The sequence below is a fragment of the Aotus nancymaae genome, unplaced genomic scaffold (assembly GCF_030222135.1).
Source record: "Aotus nancymaae isolate 86718 unplaced genomic scaffold, 86718_ANA_hifiasm-v0.15.2.pri h1tg000002l, whole genome shotgun sequence".
NCBI classification, from domain to species: Eukaryota; Metazoa; Chordata; class Mammalia; order Primates; family Aotidae; genus Aotus; species Aotus nancymaae.
In genome coordinates this window covers 50253365-50267651 of record NW_026988413.1, presented here as the reverse complement: position 1 = coordinate 50267651, position 14287 = coordinate 50253365, and the positions used below count along the sequence as shown (strand labels likewise).

The window sequence follows — 14287 nt, the reverse complement described above, 5'->3', positions numbered from 1 at the left end:
TGAATGTATTTTCAGTAGTGATCTTTTATGCTGGGTAATGTTCACATCCCCAAGAAAAAAGTCTCTATCTTCTGGCCAGCAAAAACTGTGAAAAATAAATCAAGCTTGCTGATATTCTATAAAATATATGTGCTTTCTGGAAACTGGAGTTCGTGTGAGTTGAGTAGGAAGTGTTATGGTCTGTTTGGGTTTGGATGCAGTGTTACGGTAGCCATGATTAATTTTTGTTAGCCACTTCCTTGGCTCATATGTTCTAATCAAAATATGTTTAGCTGTGTTAAGAGTTGAGAGAGTTGGTTTTTTTTTTTCCCTTACAGATAAATGTTTATGCAAATGTTTAAATCTTTAAAATTGTCTATGTATTATTCAGTTCCCCAAAGTGGGTTAAAAGAAAATTCAGTTTAAAGAGAAAGTTTAGTATAGACATTTCTATATATTTGCTGTATAAAACAGATGGCAGTCTGAAGGACTGAAGACAAGAACTGGGATCTTTTTTTTTTTTTTTGAGACAGAGTCTTGCTCTGTCACTAAGCCTGAAGTTCAGTGGGGTGATCTCAGCTCACTACAACCTCTGCCTTCCAGGCTGAACTGATCCTCTTACCTCAACCTCCGGAGTAGTTGGGACCACTGGTGTGAGCCACTATGCCTGGCTAATCTTTGCATTTTTGTAGAGACATGGTTTCGCCTTGTTGGCCAGGCTGGTCTTGAACTCAAGCAGTCCACTAGTCTTGGCCTTTCAAAGTGTCAGGATTACAGATGTGAACCACTGCGCCCGGCCTAGAACTGAGATTTTTAAAAGGAAAAATTCTCATTTAAGACATCCTATCAGTCATATCTAAATAGGTTGGCTTCTTTACATTGATCTGTAAAATGTTAGCTTCCTTGTTTCCAAGTAAAAGTGGTTGTTCTTTTAATCCTGAATACTTGATCTCTTCCATTCAAGTTTTGTCTTCTCTAGATGAGTCACAATGCACTGTGTCTAACACAAAGCTAAACCTGAATGTCATAAAGATCCCAGTGTTTGTCTTTAGATATGGAATGTTTATACAGCTTTCCCAAGCTTTGAGCTTCTTCCCATGGTACGAATCTTAGGAATTCTCAAACAGTGGTTTGGTTGTTAAATTTTCAGGCTCTATTTAACTTTCATTTCTAATCCTTTCTAGAAAGTTCGCAGTAAGGCAACACCTTTAATTGGTTCAGTAAACTAAGATTCAAGAGAAAAATTTGACTTAAATTGGATATTCACTTTAACAGATATAGTAATCTGGATTTGTTTAGGTTATTACAAAGTCCTAGACATTAGTTGTATATCATATAAAACTAGCGTTTCCAACCAAGTAATTAATAGTTTATTTTTGTTTTCCTATATAATCAAATAAATTTTGTTGACTAAATACATTTGATAACATCAAGCTTAACACCTACAATTTAGCCTATTTGTTATTTCTACATGTAGTCCTATTTTTAAAAACAGCATGGGAAGTTTTGAAGACGCTTAAAACAATCCTATTGAATGTGTTTAATAGCTATATCCTTAATTGGCTAATCTCAAAAGATGTACTACTCCCCCAAAATTATATATTTTTATTCAATAACATTTCAAAGATAAAGTATTTCTATTTGGTTAGCTTTGTCCTTTTCTTTGTTTCTGAGACTGAGTCTTACTCTTGTCGCCCAGGCTGGAGTGCAAGGGTGCAATCTTGGCTCACTGCAACCTCTGCCTCCCTGGTTCAAGCAATTCTCTTGCCTCAGCCTCATGAGTAGCTGGGATTACAGGCACATGCCACCACGCACAGCTAATTTTTGTATTTTTAGTAGAGATGGGTTTTCACCATGTTGGTCAGGCTGGTCTTGAACTCCTGACCTCACGATCTGCCCACCTCAGCCTCCCAAAGTGCTGGGATTACAGACGTGAGCCACCGCACCCGGCCTAGCTTTGTCCTTTGTTTTCTTTCAAGCAGAATTACTTCTTGTGAAATGTTTCACATGCCTCAAATTTTGACTTATAACTTAGGTCATTTACATAAAGAAATCAGTTATTCATATTAAGAAAATGATTCACTATATTTGATGGTCCATTTAATAGAGCCTAAGACCAGTTATAAGAGCAAGGTGTCTTGGAAGAAAGTGCAACAAAATGAGTACACTTTCCCATCACACCTGCCTTGCCATTTCTACCAACTAGCTGGGTGGCCCTGGCTAAGTTAGCCTTAGTATTCTTCAGAAAATGAGGGGATAGGACCAGGGAATTTCTTTTTTTTTTCTTTTTAAGACAGAGTCTTGCTGTGTTGCCCAGGCTGGAGTGCAGTGCCACTATCTCAGCCCACTGCAACCTCTATCTCCTGGGTTCAGGTGATCTTGTGCCTCAGCCTCCCAAGTAGCTGGGATTACAGGTGTATGCCATCACACCTGTCTAATTTTTGTTTTTTTGTTTTTTTTTATTTTTTTGAGACGGAGTTTCGTTCTTGTTACCCAGGCTGGAGTGCAATGGTGCGATCTCGGCTCACTGCAACCTCCGCCTCCTGGGTTCAGGCAATTCTCCTGCCTCAGCCTCCTGAGTAGCTGGGATTACAGGCATGCACCACCATGCCCAGTTAATTTTTTGTATTAGTAGAGATGGGGTTTCACCATGTTGACCAGGATGGTCTCAATCTCTTGATCTTGTGATCTACCCGCCTTGGCCTCCCAAAGTGCTAGGATTACAGGCATGACCCACCGAGCCTGGCCTATTCTGGAATTTTTTAAACCTCTTTCCTGAATGGGAGGCAACATGAGTGAGAAAATCATATGTGAAAGTTGATACCTGCATCCAATGTCTCTAAAAATTAACCCAGTTGTATCTAGTAGTTTTCTGACGGCCATTTTGTTTGTTTGTTTTGTTTTGTTTGAGACTGAGTCTCGCTGTATCACCAGGCTGGAATGCAGTGGTGTGGTCTCAGCTCACTGCAACATTCACCTCCTGGGTTCAAGGGATTCTCCTGCCTCAGCTTCCCAAGTAGCTGGGATTACAGGTGCCTGCCACCACACCAAGCTAAATTTTTGTATTTTTAGTAGAGATGGGGTTTCACCATGTTGGCCAGGATGGTCTTGATCTCTTGACCTCGTGATCCACCCGCCTCGGCCTCCCAAAGTGCTGAGATTACAGGCGTGAGCCATCATGCCCAGCCTCTGACAGTCATTTTATATCTTTCTACATCAGAGGTAGTATCTTCAGTTACTAGATTTTAAGGTTTTTTTTTTCACTATGAATGTTTTATAGACTAAATATTTCAAAGTCTTCACTGTAAGGAAATAGCAGTACTAAGGATTAGATGTTAGTTCTTGGTGACATGTTGGGATGACTGGAGACAACTCTGAAATACAGCACGCTTAATCTGTTGCCACCTAGTGAATGTGAGATAAAATGCAGCCAACCCCCAACCTCCTGCCTCCTAGTTTTGGTGTTCGCCATCAAAGCGAACCATGGTTGTGTGTGGAACTATGTCAGATACTGCTACGAATCTTAGACACTTCACTTTAGAGTCACAGAATTTATGGGAATATGAAGAAAACACTGTATCTCTGCTCAAAAACTCTGTACGTTCTGATTCAATGTGTGTAATACGTGTTGTGGCAAGCTTGCTTTGTGTCACTGAAAGCTTGTTCAGCTGGCAGGTTGAATCAGAGGCAGGTTGTTAGGGAGGGCGAAACCTTCCAGAGTGGCCACTTTTAACATGTAATGAGTAAAGACGAAGATTATATGTAGGTTCAAGTTCTTCAGAAGAGAAAAGCTAGGTGCTGATGGATGAGCAGGTGTTAAGAGAAATCCTACCTAGGCTGTTTTATGTTGCAAGAGGAAAAAAGAAATTGCTTTTTGTCTTGCTCTCTTCCAAGGGGAGAGAAGAAACAGAGGGTGGAGGGCAGAAAAGGTGAAAGAACAAGACAGAGGACTGTCTTCTGGTAAACTGTAAGAAGATAGCTCTGCTGCCAGAAGCCTTAAAGCTTATAATGAAGAAGGCCTGAGAGACCTGCGGTCACCAGAGCTCTCAAATTCTTCATTGCTCTAATGCACCAGAATCAGGGCTGGGAAAGAACGTTGGTTAGAAGCATAAAGCAACTGAAAACAAGTGTTTTTTATTTTTTGAGATGGAGTTTCGCTCTTGTTGCCTAGGCTGGAGTGTGGTGGTGTGATCTCAGCTCACTGCAATCTCTGCCTCCTGGGTTCAAGAGATTCTCCTGCCTCAGCCTCCTGAGTAGCTGAGATTACAGGCGTGTGCCACCATACCTGCCTAGTTTTTGTATTTTTAGTAGAGATGGGTTTTACTACATTTGGTCAGGATGGTCTTGAACTCTTGACCTCAAGTGATCTGCCTGCCTCAGCCTCCCAAAGTGCTGGGATTACAGGCTTGAGTCACCATGCCCGGCACCCCCCTTTTATTTTTGAGATGGAGTCTGTCACCCAGGCTGGAGTGCAGTGGCTCGATCTCAGCTCACTGCAACCTCTGCCTCCCAGGTTCAAGTGATTCTCATGCCTCAGCCTCCTGAGTAGCTGGGATTATAGGTGCACCACATGCCCGGCTAATTTTTGTATTTTTAGCAGAGACTGGGCTTTGTCCTGTTGGCCAGGCTGGTCTCGAACTCCTGACCTCAGGTGGTCTGCCCGCCTCAGCTCCCAAAGTGCTGGGATTACAGGCGTGAGCCACCGCGCCAGGCCTAAGTGGGGAAGAGCTTCAAAAGGCATGTGAGGATTTATAATAGCGACTATTGGGTGTGTTAGTTATTGAGTTTGGGAGAGATGGGAAAAGGATTTTTGTCTTATGCATTATTCCATTCCCATGTGACATTTTCTCTCTAAATATTGAGGTAAAGATTTAAATTGTTCTCAATTACATTTTCAGAGCGGCTGAGCCATATGGCAAACTGGTTTCATATTACAGTTGAAAACATTTTAATCCAGTGATGGCCTAAGGACTGCCTGACTTGTGCCAATTTGGAGTCAATTTATGGAAATAAAATGTAAAGTAAACAAGTATTTATTTAGAGTGCTCCACACTGCTACATTCTCTAAAGTGCAAATGTGAGTCCTCATAAAACTTGCTATCTGGTTAGATAAGGTCTATGAGCCAAGTGACAGCACAAGGGAGAACTTCAGGGAAAAGGCTTTGAGTGAGGCTAGAGAAGGAGCCCTAGAGCTTTAGGAAAAGGTTAGGTTTGGGAGAGAGAACCATTTGAAAGTAGACAGGACCATTCGCGCGATGGTTTAGAAAAATGCAGGTGTAACTTACACAGTGTAATCATAGTGGTGTCTTGAAGGATTCCTGTAATATCCCACTCTTCTCAAAGCTCTTTCTTGGGAATTAACTCTGTAACCCTAGGAGGGAGACCAGGTATATTTATTAGCATTTTACAGCTGAAGGAAACGAGGACATGAAATTCAGGCAGGTTGTGAATCGCCTAAGGTCATGCAGGGGACAAACCATGCTCTTCTCATTTATCACCTGATCCTTGGTCCACTGTCCCCATGCAGCAGAGCATAAATGACAGTTTTAGCAGTTTGTCTAGGAGTTGGCGTACCCACAAAAATACTAATGAGGACGCTGGTTCAGCTGCTGTAACAGAGGCCAAAGTCATAGGCACCTAAGGAGAGGCGTGCTTTTCTTTACGTGCAAGTTTAAGCTGGTTATTAGTCCAAAGGAGTCAGACACATGCAGTTTTAATCCACAAGGGTATTGCACCTCTCCACATCTATGTGCCCCCTTCTCTGTGCCTATGGAGGCTGATCTACATGGGAACATCACCCCAGGCCCTTGGTTTAGCCAATGGGAGCCACGAGTAAGAGACTGAACAGGAAGGAAAGGACATTAGGGTGTCCATGCCCCAATGTCCTCTGCAGGGTTGTCATGGCTGGTTGCATCCTCTGTTCGAAGATCACAGCTCCTGTTAAGAGGCCCTCCTGGCTGGGTGCAGTGGCTCATGCCTGTAATCCCAGCACTTCGGGAGGTTGAGGCGGGCGGACCACGAGGTCAGGAGATGGAGACCATCCTGGCTAACCTGGTGAAATGCTGTCTCTCTCTACTAAAAACACAAAAAGTTAGCCGGACATGGTGGCTCATGCCTATAGTCCCAGCTCTTCAGGTGGCTGTGGCAGGAGAATCACTTGAATCCAGGAGGCGGAGGTTGTGGTTGACATGAGATCGTGTCACTGAACTCCAGCCCGGCGACAGAGTAAGACTCCAAGACTCCGTCTCAAAAAACAAAAACAAACAAAAAAGAGGCCCTCCTACACAGTCTGTCTTCAATGTTCAGTTCACCCTCTCACTTTTTCCCTCAAACCGAGGGTGGAGATGTCCCCTGTCTGGTGCTGGCTCTGGGATGCTATGAAAAGCCTTTCTGGCTTTCATCCACCCTGCCTGTATCTTTGGAAATAGTCCCCTTATTGAACTGCCCCGGTGTGTCCCTGTTTCCTGCTAGGACCCTTACTGGTACAATCAACCAGGGACCTAAGTTTCTTCCACCTTGTTTCACAGTATTGCCTTCATCTGGATGGGGATTGCTGGCTCACCGTATTCCCACCCAACTGAAGTGGGGGAAAACAAACGGAGGGTGATTTTGTTTCTTCTTGTTGCTGTAACAAATATCCACAAACATAGTGACTTTAAATGACATAAATTTCTCTCATCGTTCTTTAGGTTAAAAGTCCAATTCAGAGTTAATATCAAGGTGTTGGCATAGTTGTATTCTTTCCAGGGGGCTCTAAGAAAGAATCTCTTTCCTTGCTTTTTCCAGCTTCTAGGGTCAACTTACCTTCCTCAGCTCTCGGCCCCTTCGTCCCTGCTCAAAGCCAGCAACATCAGGACGAGTCCTCCGGTGCCGCTGTCTCTCCGACTCTCTCCTGCCTTCTCTTCCACTTTTAAGAACCCTGTGATTACACTGGGCCCACCTGGAAAACTCAGCAGCCTCTCCCTGTCTCGAGGTCCGTTGATTAAGACCTTAATTCTGTCAACTTTTCCTTTGCCATTTCATAAAACATATTCACAGGTTCTGGAGATTTGGATGTGGGCGTCTTTTGGGGACCATAATTCTGCCTTTACCACAAAGGACAAACAACTTCCTTTTAGGATTGTGCCCTGGAAGTCACACACAACATTGACACTCCTGTTGGCCAGAATTTAGTCACATGGTCCCATCAAACTGCAAGGGAGGTTGCAATACAGTCTCTCTCACTAGGCAGCTGTGTGCCTGGTTAAAACATGGAAAAGTCCTATTACCAAATGGATATCGGACAGCAATTTCCAACTTCAGCCTCACGAGGCTCACGTGTTTTTGCCAGGGTCTGTTTTAGCTTTCCTTCCCTTCACTGCACAACCTCAGTGCTTCTGCCTAATTGTTTTCACCTGTTGGGTCTGAGCTGCCCTTCATCTGGGATTGGTTTCTCATCTGGGAGAAGAGACAGGACAGTTTCCTTTAATGGACCACCAGCTACCTCATGGTGACTTGTTTTCTGATCTTCATATTGATTTTTTTCTTTTCTTTTTTTTTTTTTTGAGACAGAGTATTGCTCTGTTGCCCAGGCTGAAGTGCAGTGGTGCAATCTCAGCTCACTGCAACCTCCGCCTCCCAGGTTTAAGGGATTCTCCTGCCTCAGCCTTCCTTGGATCCACATGGTGAAATTATGTTGGCTAGGATGGTCCCAATCTCTTGACCTCATGATCCGCCCGCCTCAGCCTCCCAAAGGGCTGGGATTACAGGCGTGAGCCACCTGGCCCGGCCTTCATATTGATTTTCTGATGTGACCAGCAAGGTTCCAAATACTTCTACTTGGCCTCTGGGGTTTAAACTTGGGCTCTCTGACTCCTCCCCCTCATTCATCCCCTACTTTGAGATACACAGATTCCATCTAGACTCCTCTGTGCTGGTCCCTCACACAACTTATCAGATCTCCTCGTGTTGGGGAGATGTGGTTTTCAGGCAACTCGAATTAAGAAAATGATTAGAACAATTATAAGAGAAATAGAGAAAAAAATCACACACCTATAGTCCCAGCTGCTTAAAGGGCTGAGATGAGAGAATTGTTTAAGACTGGGAGGTCCAGTCTGCAGTGAGCCATGATCATGCTATTGCACTCCAGTCTGGGTGATGGAGTGAGAGCCTGTCTCAAAAGAAAAATAAAATAAAATAAAAAAGTATGCATGGGCTGGGTGCAGTAGCCCACACCTGTAATCCCAGCACTTTGGGAGGCCGAGGCAGGTAGATGATGAGATCAGGAGTTCAAGGCCAGCCTGGCCAACATGGTGAAACCCCCACTTTACTAAAAATACAAAATTAGCTGAGTGTGGTGGTACATGCCCAGCTACTCGGGAGGCTGAGGCAGGAGAATTGCTTGAACCCAGGAGGCAGAGGTTCCAGTGAGCCGAGATCGTGCCACTGCACTCCAGCCTTGGTGACAGAGGAAGACTCCATCTCAAAAAAAAAAAAAAATGTATGCATGTTGTTGCATATAAATATTTCATATGAGAAATTAAAATGCATCTTCTAATCATATTATCAGTTGACTATAGGCTCTTTGCATCCTTTATTTAATCCTTTTTATTTATTTATTTTGGCTCCTCACATTAAATCCTCTTAGGTGGGAGGCAGAACTGTGCCTTCCACAATGAAAGCCGATGCAGCCTCCTGTAGGCAGAACACACAGATCTGAAACCAAGAGTGGAAATACATGACACTGATCACAATGATATCTGAAAGACTCACAAGCAAAAGGTTCCTTCTTGTACCTGTGACTTTGGTCTCTGGTCTCTAATGAAGTGTGTGTTTTGTTTTTCTTTGAGACAGAGTCTCGCCCTGTCGCCCAGGCTGGAGTGCAATGGCACGATCTCGGCTCGCTGCAACCTCTGCCTCCCGGGTTCAAGCGCTTCTCCTGCCTCAGCCTCCTGAGTAGCTGGCATTACAAGCATGTACCACCATGCCCAGCTAACTTTTTTGGTATCTTTAGTAGAGATGGGGTTTCACCATGTTGGCCAGACTGGTCTCAAACTCCTGACCTGGTGATCTGCCCGCCTCAGCCTCCTAAAGTACTGGGGTTACAGGGGTGAGCCACCACACCCAGCCAGAAGTACCTTTTTACTCAATGATATAATGGTATACCATTGAATTAGAATATGTACCAATACCCAGATATTTCAAGCTCTTCACTAAAGGATAAACATTCAAAAAAGGGGGTGTATAATTTTGGCTGGTGTAATTGATCCTGACTGTTAAAGAAAAACAGAGCTGCTGGTTTGCAGTGTCAACAGGGAGGGATGTGACTGGGATCAGAGGGACCATGGAAGGAGCAGTAAAGAACGCAGGTCTTAAATCCCAGCAATATCCTCCTGAGTAGTTACAAAGTCTATGTCCTCAGTCTGTGTTTCTCAATATGCTATGATTTGTGTGTATTTATATTTTTCATTATCAAATATATTTATTTCCTTTTTATCTCCCTCTCTTCCCTCAGTAGTCTATATTTGGTGTTTGTTGGTGGTTAACTTTACAATTTTGATTATAAGTTGTAGTATTTCCAGATAGAATTGTTAGCTGAAGTGCAGAAGTGGACCTCAGCTAGAGGCCAAGGTTTCAGCTGGATGCACTCGGTAAGTGATGAGCCTGTGGGTTGGTTTCTGTTGAAGAAAATGTGGGTGTGCTTTCACTTGGCTGAGTGCTACATTTTGTTTGATGGAAGCATTTATTTTTGCTTTAGAAGGGAAAATGGGATGAAAAAATGTATTATGATATTTGGAAGTCAAAGAGATGGACTTCATTAATATTGATTAAAGGTAATAGAAATTTATAATTTTTTGATGCCTGGCATCAAAATCCTTCCTCTCTTGGAGGATTCCAAAGACAGGTGGAGGAAAAATTCCCCTTCTACTACCAAAGTCAAAAGAAGCAGATATTCTCTCTACTTATTCAATATGGCACCCAGGGCATATGAAGAGGCCCGGCCCATCCCTTCTCCCAGGGATGCTGAGTAGTGAGAGAGTCACTCAAGATGCAGAGACAGTTGCAAGTCACTGGGATGGTGGAGAGTGTCCAGGGAGGTCAGCATTGGCCTCTTAACCTGAGTGTACTGAGGTGTGGTCTTGGGAATACTGCCAGATGCATAGTTGTCCTTAGTTACATTTTCTCCAGCCATTTCTTTTTGTATACTGTCAGATATCCTTTGAATACATTCCTTTTCTGCTTAATAAGCTACTGCTGGTTTTCAGTGTTTGCATCCAAGAACTCAGACTGGTGAAATCTTAATGCTTAATTAGTTTATTGTTAGTTACTTAGCTTTTTTGCATTTTCTTTTAAAGGAGAAACTCTATTTTCAGTGTTATAAACAGAACTTCATTTATAGCATAATAAACATACTTTCAATTTCTTTACAATCCAAGGAATAAGACTGCTGAATTAAATTTTATATTTTGTCTTAAATATTTCAAAACTCATACATGTCATCTTGATAATTCTACTCTTGCTTGATACTATGTTATTTCCCTTCTGGGAAATTTCGGTCAGTAGCCATATATCTCATTTTTGCTGTCCAACCATGTTTTTTTAATCTAGCTCTCTGATTCCATACATTCCAGACTGCTCAGTGGATTTGTAATAAACTTCCAAGATGAAGGGAAATTTCTTGCTCATTGTTTGCCTGAAATCTTGGCTTGTGTGCATCTTGTTAAACCAAAAATATGCTCCAAAAATGCCTACAAGTGCGACTACCAAAATTCCTTTAAAGATATTCTTTGCTAGCGGTTCCAGAGTACGGGCCATCCTGAGACACTTGTAAGGGGGAGTGCCTTTGCATTTTTAATATAAGGTGTGTTTCAGTGAATTAGCCACAAAGCTTTTTCCTCCATCTTTGAGACTATTTTCTTAACACACAGGTTCCACAGTGGAATTACTGAGTTTTATGATAGATCTTGATACACACCGACAAATTGTTAATACTTTACAATGTAAAGAGATACTGTTTCACTGAATCTTGCATTGGTCACATCTTGAACAACTGATACAGCAAGTAATAGAAGTTAGAATGATTTATCTGACATTACTGAGGAATGAGGTTTTTCACATATGTATATTTTTTGATAATTAAAGCTTATTATTTAAAACGCTAACATTTAGAAAGCACAACCATATATAACTGCAATCTTTTTTAAAAATTTTAATTAAAAAAAAATTTTTTTTTTTTTTAAATGGAACGCTTCACGAATTTGCATCATCCTTGCACAGGGGCCATGCTAATCTTCTCTGTATCGTTCCAATTTTAGTATATGTGCTGCGGAAGTGAGCACATAACTGCAGAATTTGCAGGGTATATCACATACTTCCTACCATCATCAAGCTGCAATGCCCAGGGACCTCCTTAGGTGATGAGTTTATCTTGCCTTTTCACTTGATTCCCTAGATAAGTGTGCTTTTTTAGCAGCTGGGGATTTTTCTGCTTCTTTAGAACTCAATGGCTAGTTCTCCCAGTCAGCAAATAGAAACTATTTTCTCTTTAACCATTCCCACACCCGCTGGCCTGTTACTTGTATAGTCTCTGATCACTGAAAAGGAAGAACAATTGAATGTTGCTATTGCAAACAAAGAAACCATGCTTGTAAAATTGTCTATTGTTTGTACTAAGTTGAAAGTCAGTATCCTGATGGGAAAGCTGGAGTGTGTTCCACCCTCCACGATGGAGAAAAGAATGTAGACTTGGTGACAGCTATATTTTTAGACTCTGGGTTATTTTATGCACCATTAATTGGTGGAGGTTTGCAAAAGTCTCAATGCTGGATATGTGGACCATTGTAATTATATACTTCAAGAGCACTTTCTGGGGTGGTCCTTCTTTTAGAAAAGTTTCTTTCTATTCTTCAGGATCTCCAGGGAAATTGATTCTGCAATTTTCTTTAACAGCCTACAAGTTAAGAATTTTTATATTTATGTATACTTCTAAAGCCTTTTTGTTGAATTTTTAAATCATTCATTCATTCATTCATTTGAGACAGAGTCTTGCTCTGTTACCCAGGCTAGAATGCAGTGGCCTGATCTCGGCTCACTGCAACCTTTTCTTCCTGGATTTAAGCTATTCTTCTGCCTCAGCCTCCGAGTAGCTGGGATTACAGGCGTGTACCAGCATGCCTGGCTAATTTTTTGTATTTTTAGTAGAGACAAGGTTTCACCAGGTTGGCCAGGCTGCTCTCGAACTCCTGACTGCAGATGATTCGCCTTCCTTGGCATCCCAAAGTGCTGGGATTATAGGCATGAGCCACCATGCCTGGCTTTAGATCCTTTTTTTTTTTTTTTGAGACCAAGTTTTGCTCGTGTTGCCCAGGCAGGAGTGCAGATCTCAGCTCACTACAACCTCCGCCTCCTGGATTCAAGCCATTCTCCTACCTCAGCCTCCTGAGTAGTTGGGATTACAGGCATGTGCTATCACACCTGGCTAATTTTGTATTTTTAGTAGAGATGGGGTTTCTCCATGTTGGTCAGGCTGGTCTCAAACTCTCGACCTTAGGTGATCTGCCTGCCTCAGCCTCCCAAAGTGCTGGGATTACAGGTGTGAGCTACCATGCCCAGCCTCAAATCCATTTTTTATGAGTCAGTCCTTAATAGAAATGCTCCAGCAGATCTTCATTTTTCATATATCAATGTTGATATATATTATTTTTTATTCAAAAATGTGAAGCTAAACTCCCTTAAAATAATCTTTCTGAAGGATAGCTTTCACAAACAGAAGCAATTTTCTCTATTATAAATCATACATGCAAAAAAAGCAAGAAATCAGACTCATTTTGAAATGAGACAATCTGATCTTTTATACTAAACAATAAGAACATGATTGCTAGTCTTTTAAAAATAACACATTTTACAGCAAAAATGTCCACTGATAAATGATGAGGAGAAGTAGCTCAATATTTATCTTTTTGAATATCGTTCCAGTGCCATTTGGGGAAAACAGAATCCCCTGGTTGAGAGAATGAGTGTGTAGGAAAGTGAGTATAAAGGCAAGTTACATTTTGAATTGTATGCAGTTTATTCAGAAAAGAATAATTTTACAAATAAAAGTAAATCCAAATCAACATAAAGTATAAGACAATCTAGTACATGCCATCCATATGTATTCCATCTTAGTATTGGAGACATTTATTTAATGTTTAGGTTTATTTGACTGAAATGATTATCAGTAAGTAGAGTACTTATTTAAATTTCTACTTGTTATCTGGAACCTGTTATTTTTAAGTTAGGAAAGGAAAAGGAAGGCAAGAGGAAAGGTTTCTGAAACCAGAGTCCATCTCATTACTTTCCCCTTTCTATTATGAAGTGGCGTTTTCCTGGTGGCATTTCAACCTCCAGCCACACTGAGCAGATACATAATAAGGACAGGGTATAGGGAAGAAGGTAGAAGACTGTCAGTATTTCACAAGTTCAACAGAGCTCTATGGGCTTGGGCACCAGGAACCAGAAACAAAGGCACAAGCTTTTGCACTTTAACGCTGCCTAGCTATAGCACGTGGCGTATTTTTTTTCTTGTTCAACAATTTCGTTTTTAATGGCAACAACTTGATCTTCCAATATTCTCAGTTGATCAGATTTTGCTTGTCTACTTAGATTCAAATCTTGGATTTTCCTTTCTAAATCTGAAAGAAGAAAATGAAAGAACGGATATATTTCCATTTGACAGATTCCTCCTGGATATCCACATTATACCAAATACAGGGATTTGTGTGTCTCTCAAAGATATATTTCATTTTCTGTTTTGATTCAATGGATAAAACATCTATTTACATCAGGCTTCTCAAGGCTTTCACATAAATTACAGCAAACTGACATTTTGTCTAAAAACTTTTATATCCAAAGGCATTTATCAATGAGGGCTGTAGTTGGCTAGAATTCATTAGAAATGAAAGACAGATAACATCCTTGATGGGATTTGCTGAAGTGGTATATTTCCAAAGGTTTGTTCTTTTTAGTTTTTTTTTTTTTTTTTTAGATAGAGTCTCAGTCTGTCTCCCAGGCTGGAGTGCAGTGGCGTGATCTCGGCTCACGGTAACCTCCGCCTCCCAGGTTCCAGCGATTCTCTTGCCTCAGCCTCTCGAGTAGGTGGGACTACAGGTGCCCACCACCATGCCTAGCTAATAGCTTCATTTTTAAATATGTTGTTTACTTTAGTGTTTTCCAGTCTTTCAGAAAAAAGACTGACTTTTCATGTGTTCATTCTTCTTCCCTGCTGATACTGAAGTCCCTGAACAGTAACAGCTAAGTGATGCCTTTCTTGGCTTCACTCCTATCCATC

General features: G+C 41.6%; 2 protein-coding genes and 1 non-coding gene across 5 annotated transcripts in view; all 3 read right to left on the bottom strand.

Moving 5' to 3' along the window:
• Positions 1-10557: 10557 nt before the first annotated feature.
• Positions 10558-10773, bottom strand: LOC110568787 (protein CEBPZOS). The gene has a single exon (XM_021673263.2). The coding sequence runs from the start codon at positions 10771-10773 to the stop codon at positions 10558-10560; it is 216 nt and encodes a 71-aa protein (XP_021528938.2).
• A 419-nt stretch (positions 10774-11192) lies between these two features.
• LOC135274279 (U6 spliceosomal RNA) lies at positions 11193-11297 on the bottom strand. Its single transcript, XR_010342121.1, has one exon. It is a non-coding gene; the product is annotated as a U6 spliceosomal RNA (small nuclear RNA).
• A 1645-nt stretch (positions 11298-12942) lies between these two features.
• LAMB4 (laminin subunit beta 4) overlaps positions 12943-14287 on the bottom strand; it is a 116476-nt gene continuing 115131 nt past the window's right edge. For all 3 annotated transcript variants that reach the window (XM_064364296.1, XM_064364280.1, XM_064364299.1), the window contains one exon: positions 12943-13631. In XM_064364296.1, the coding sequence (XP_064220366.1) occupies positions 13492-13631 (140 nt within the window). In that variant the 3' untranslated portion in view covers positions 12943-13491. The remainder of the gene's footprint in view (positions 13632-14287) is intronic.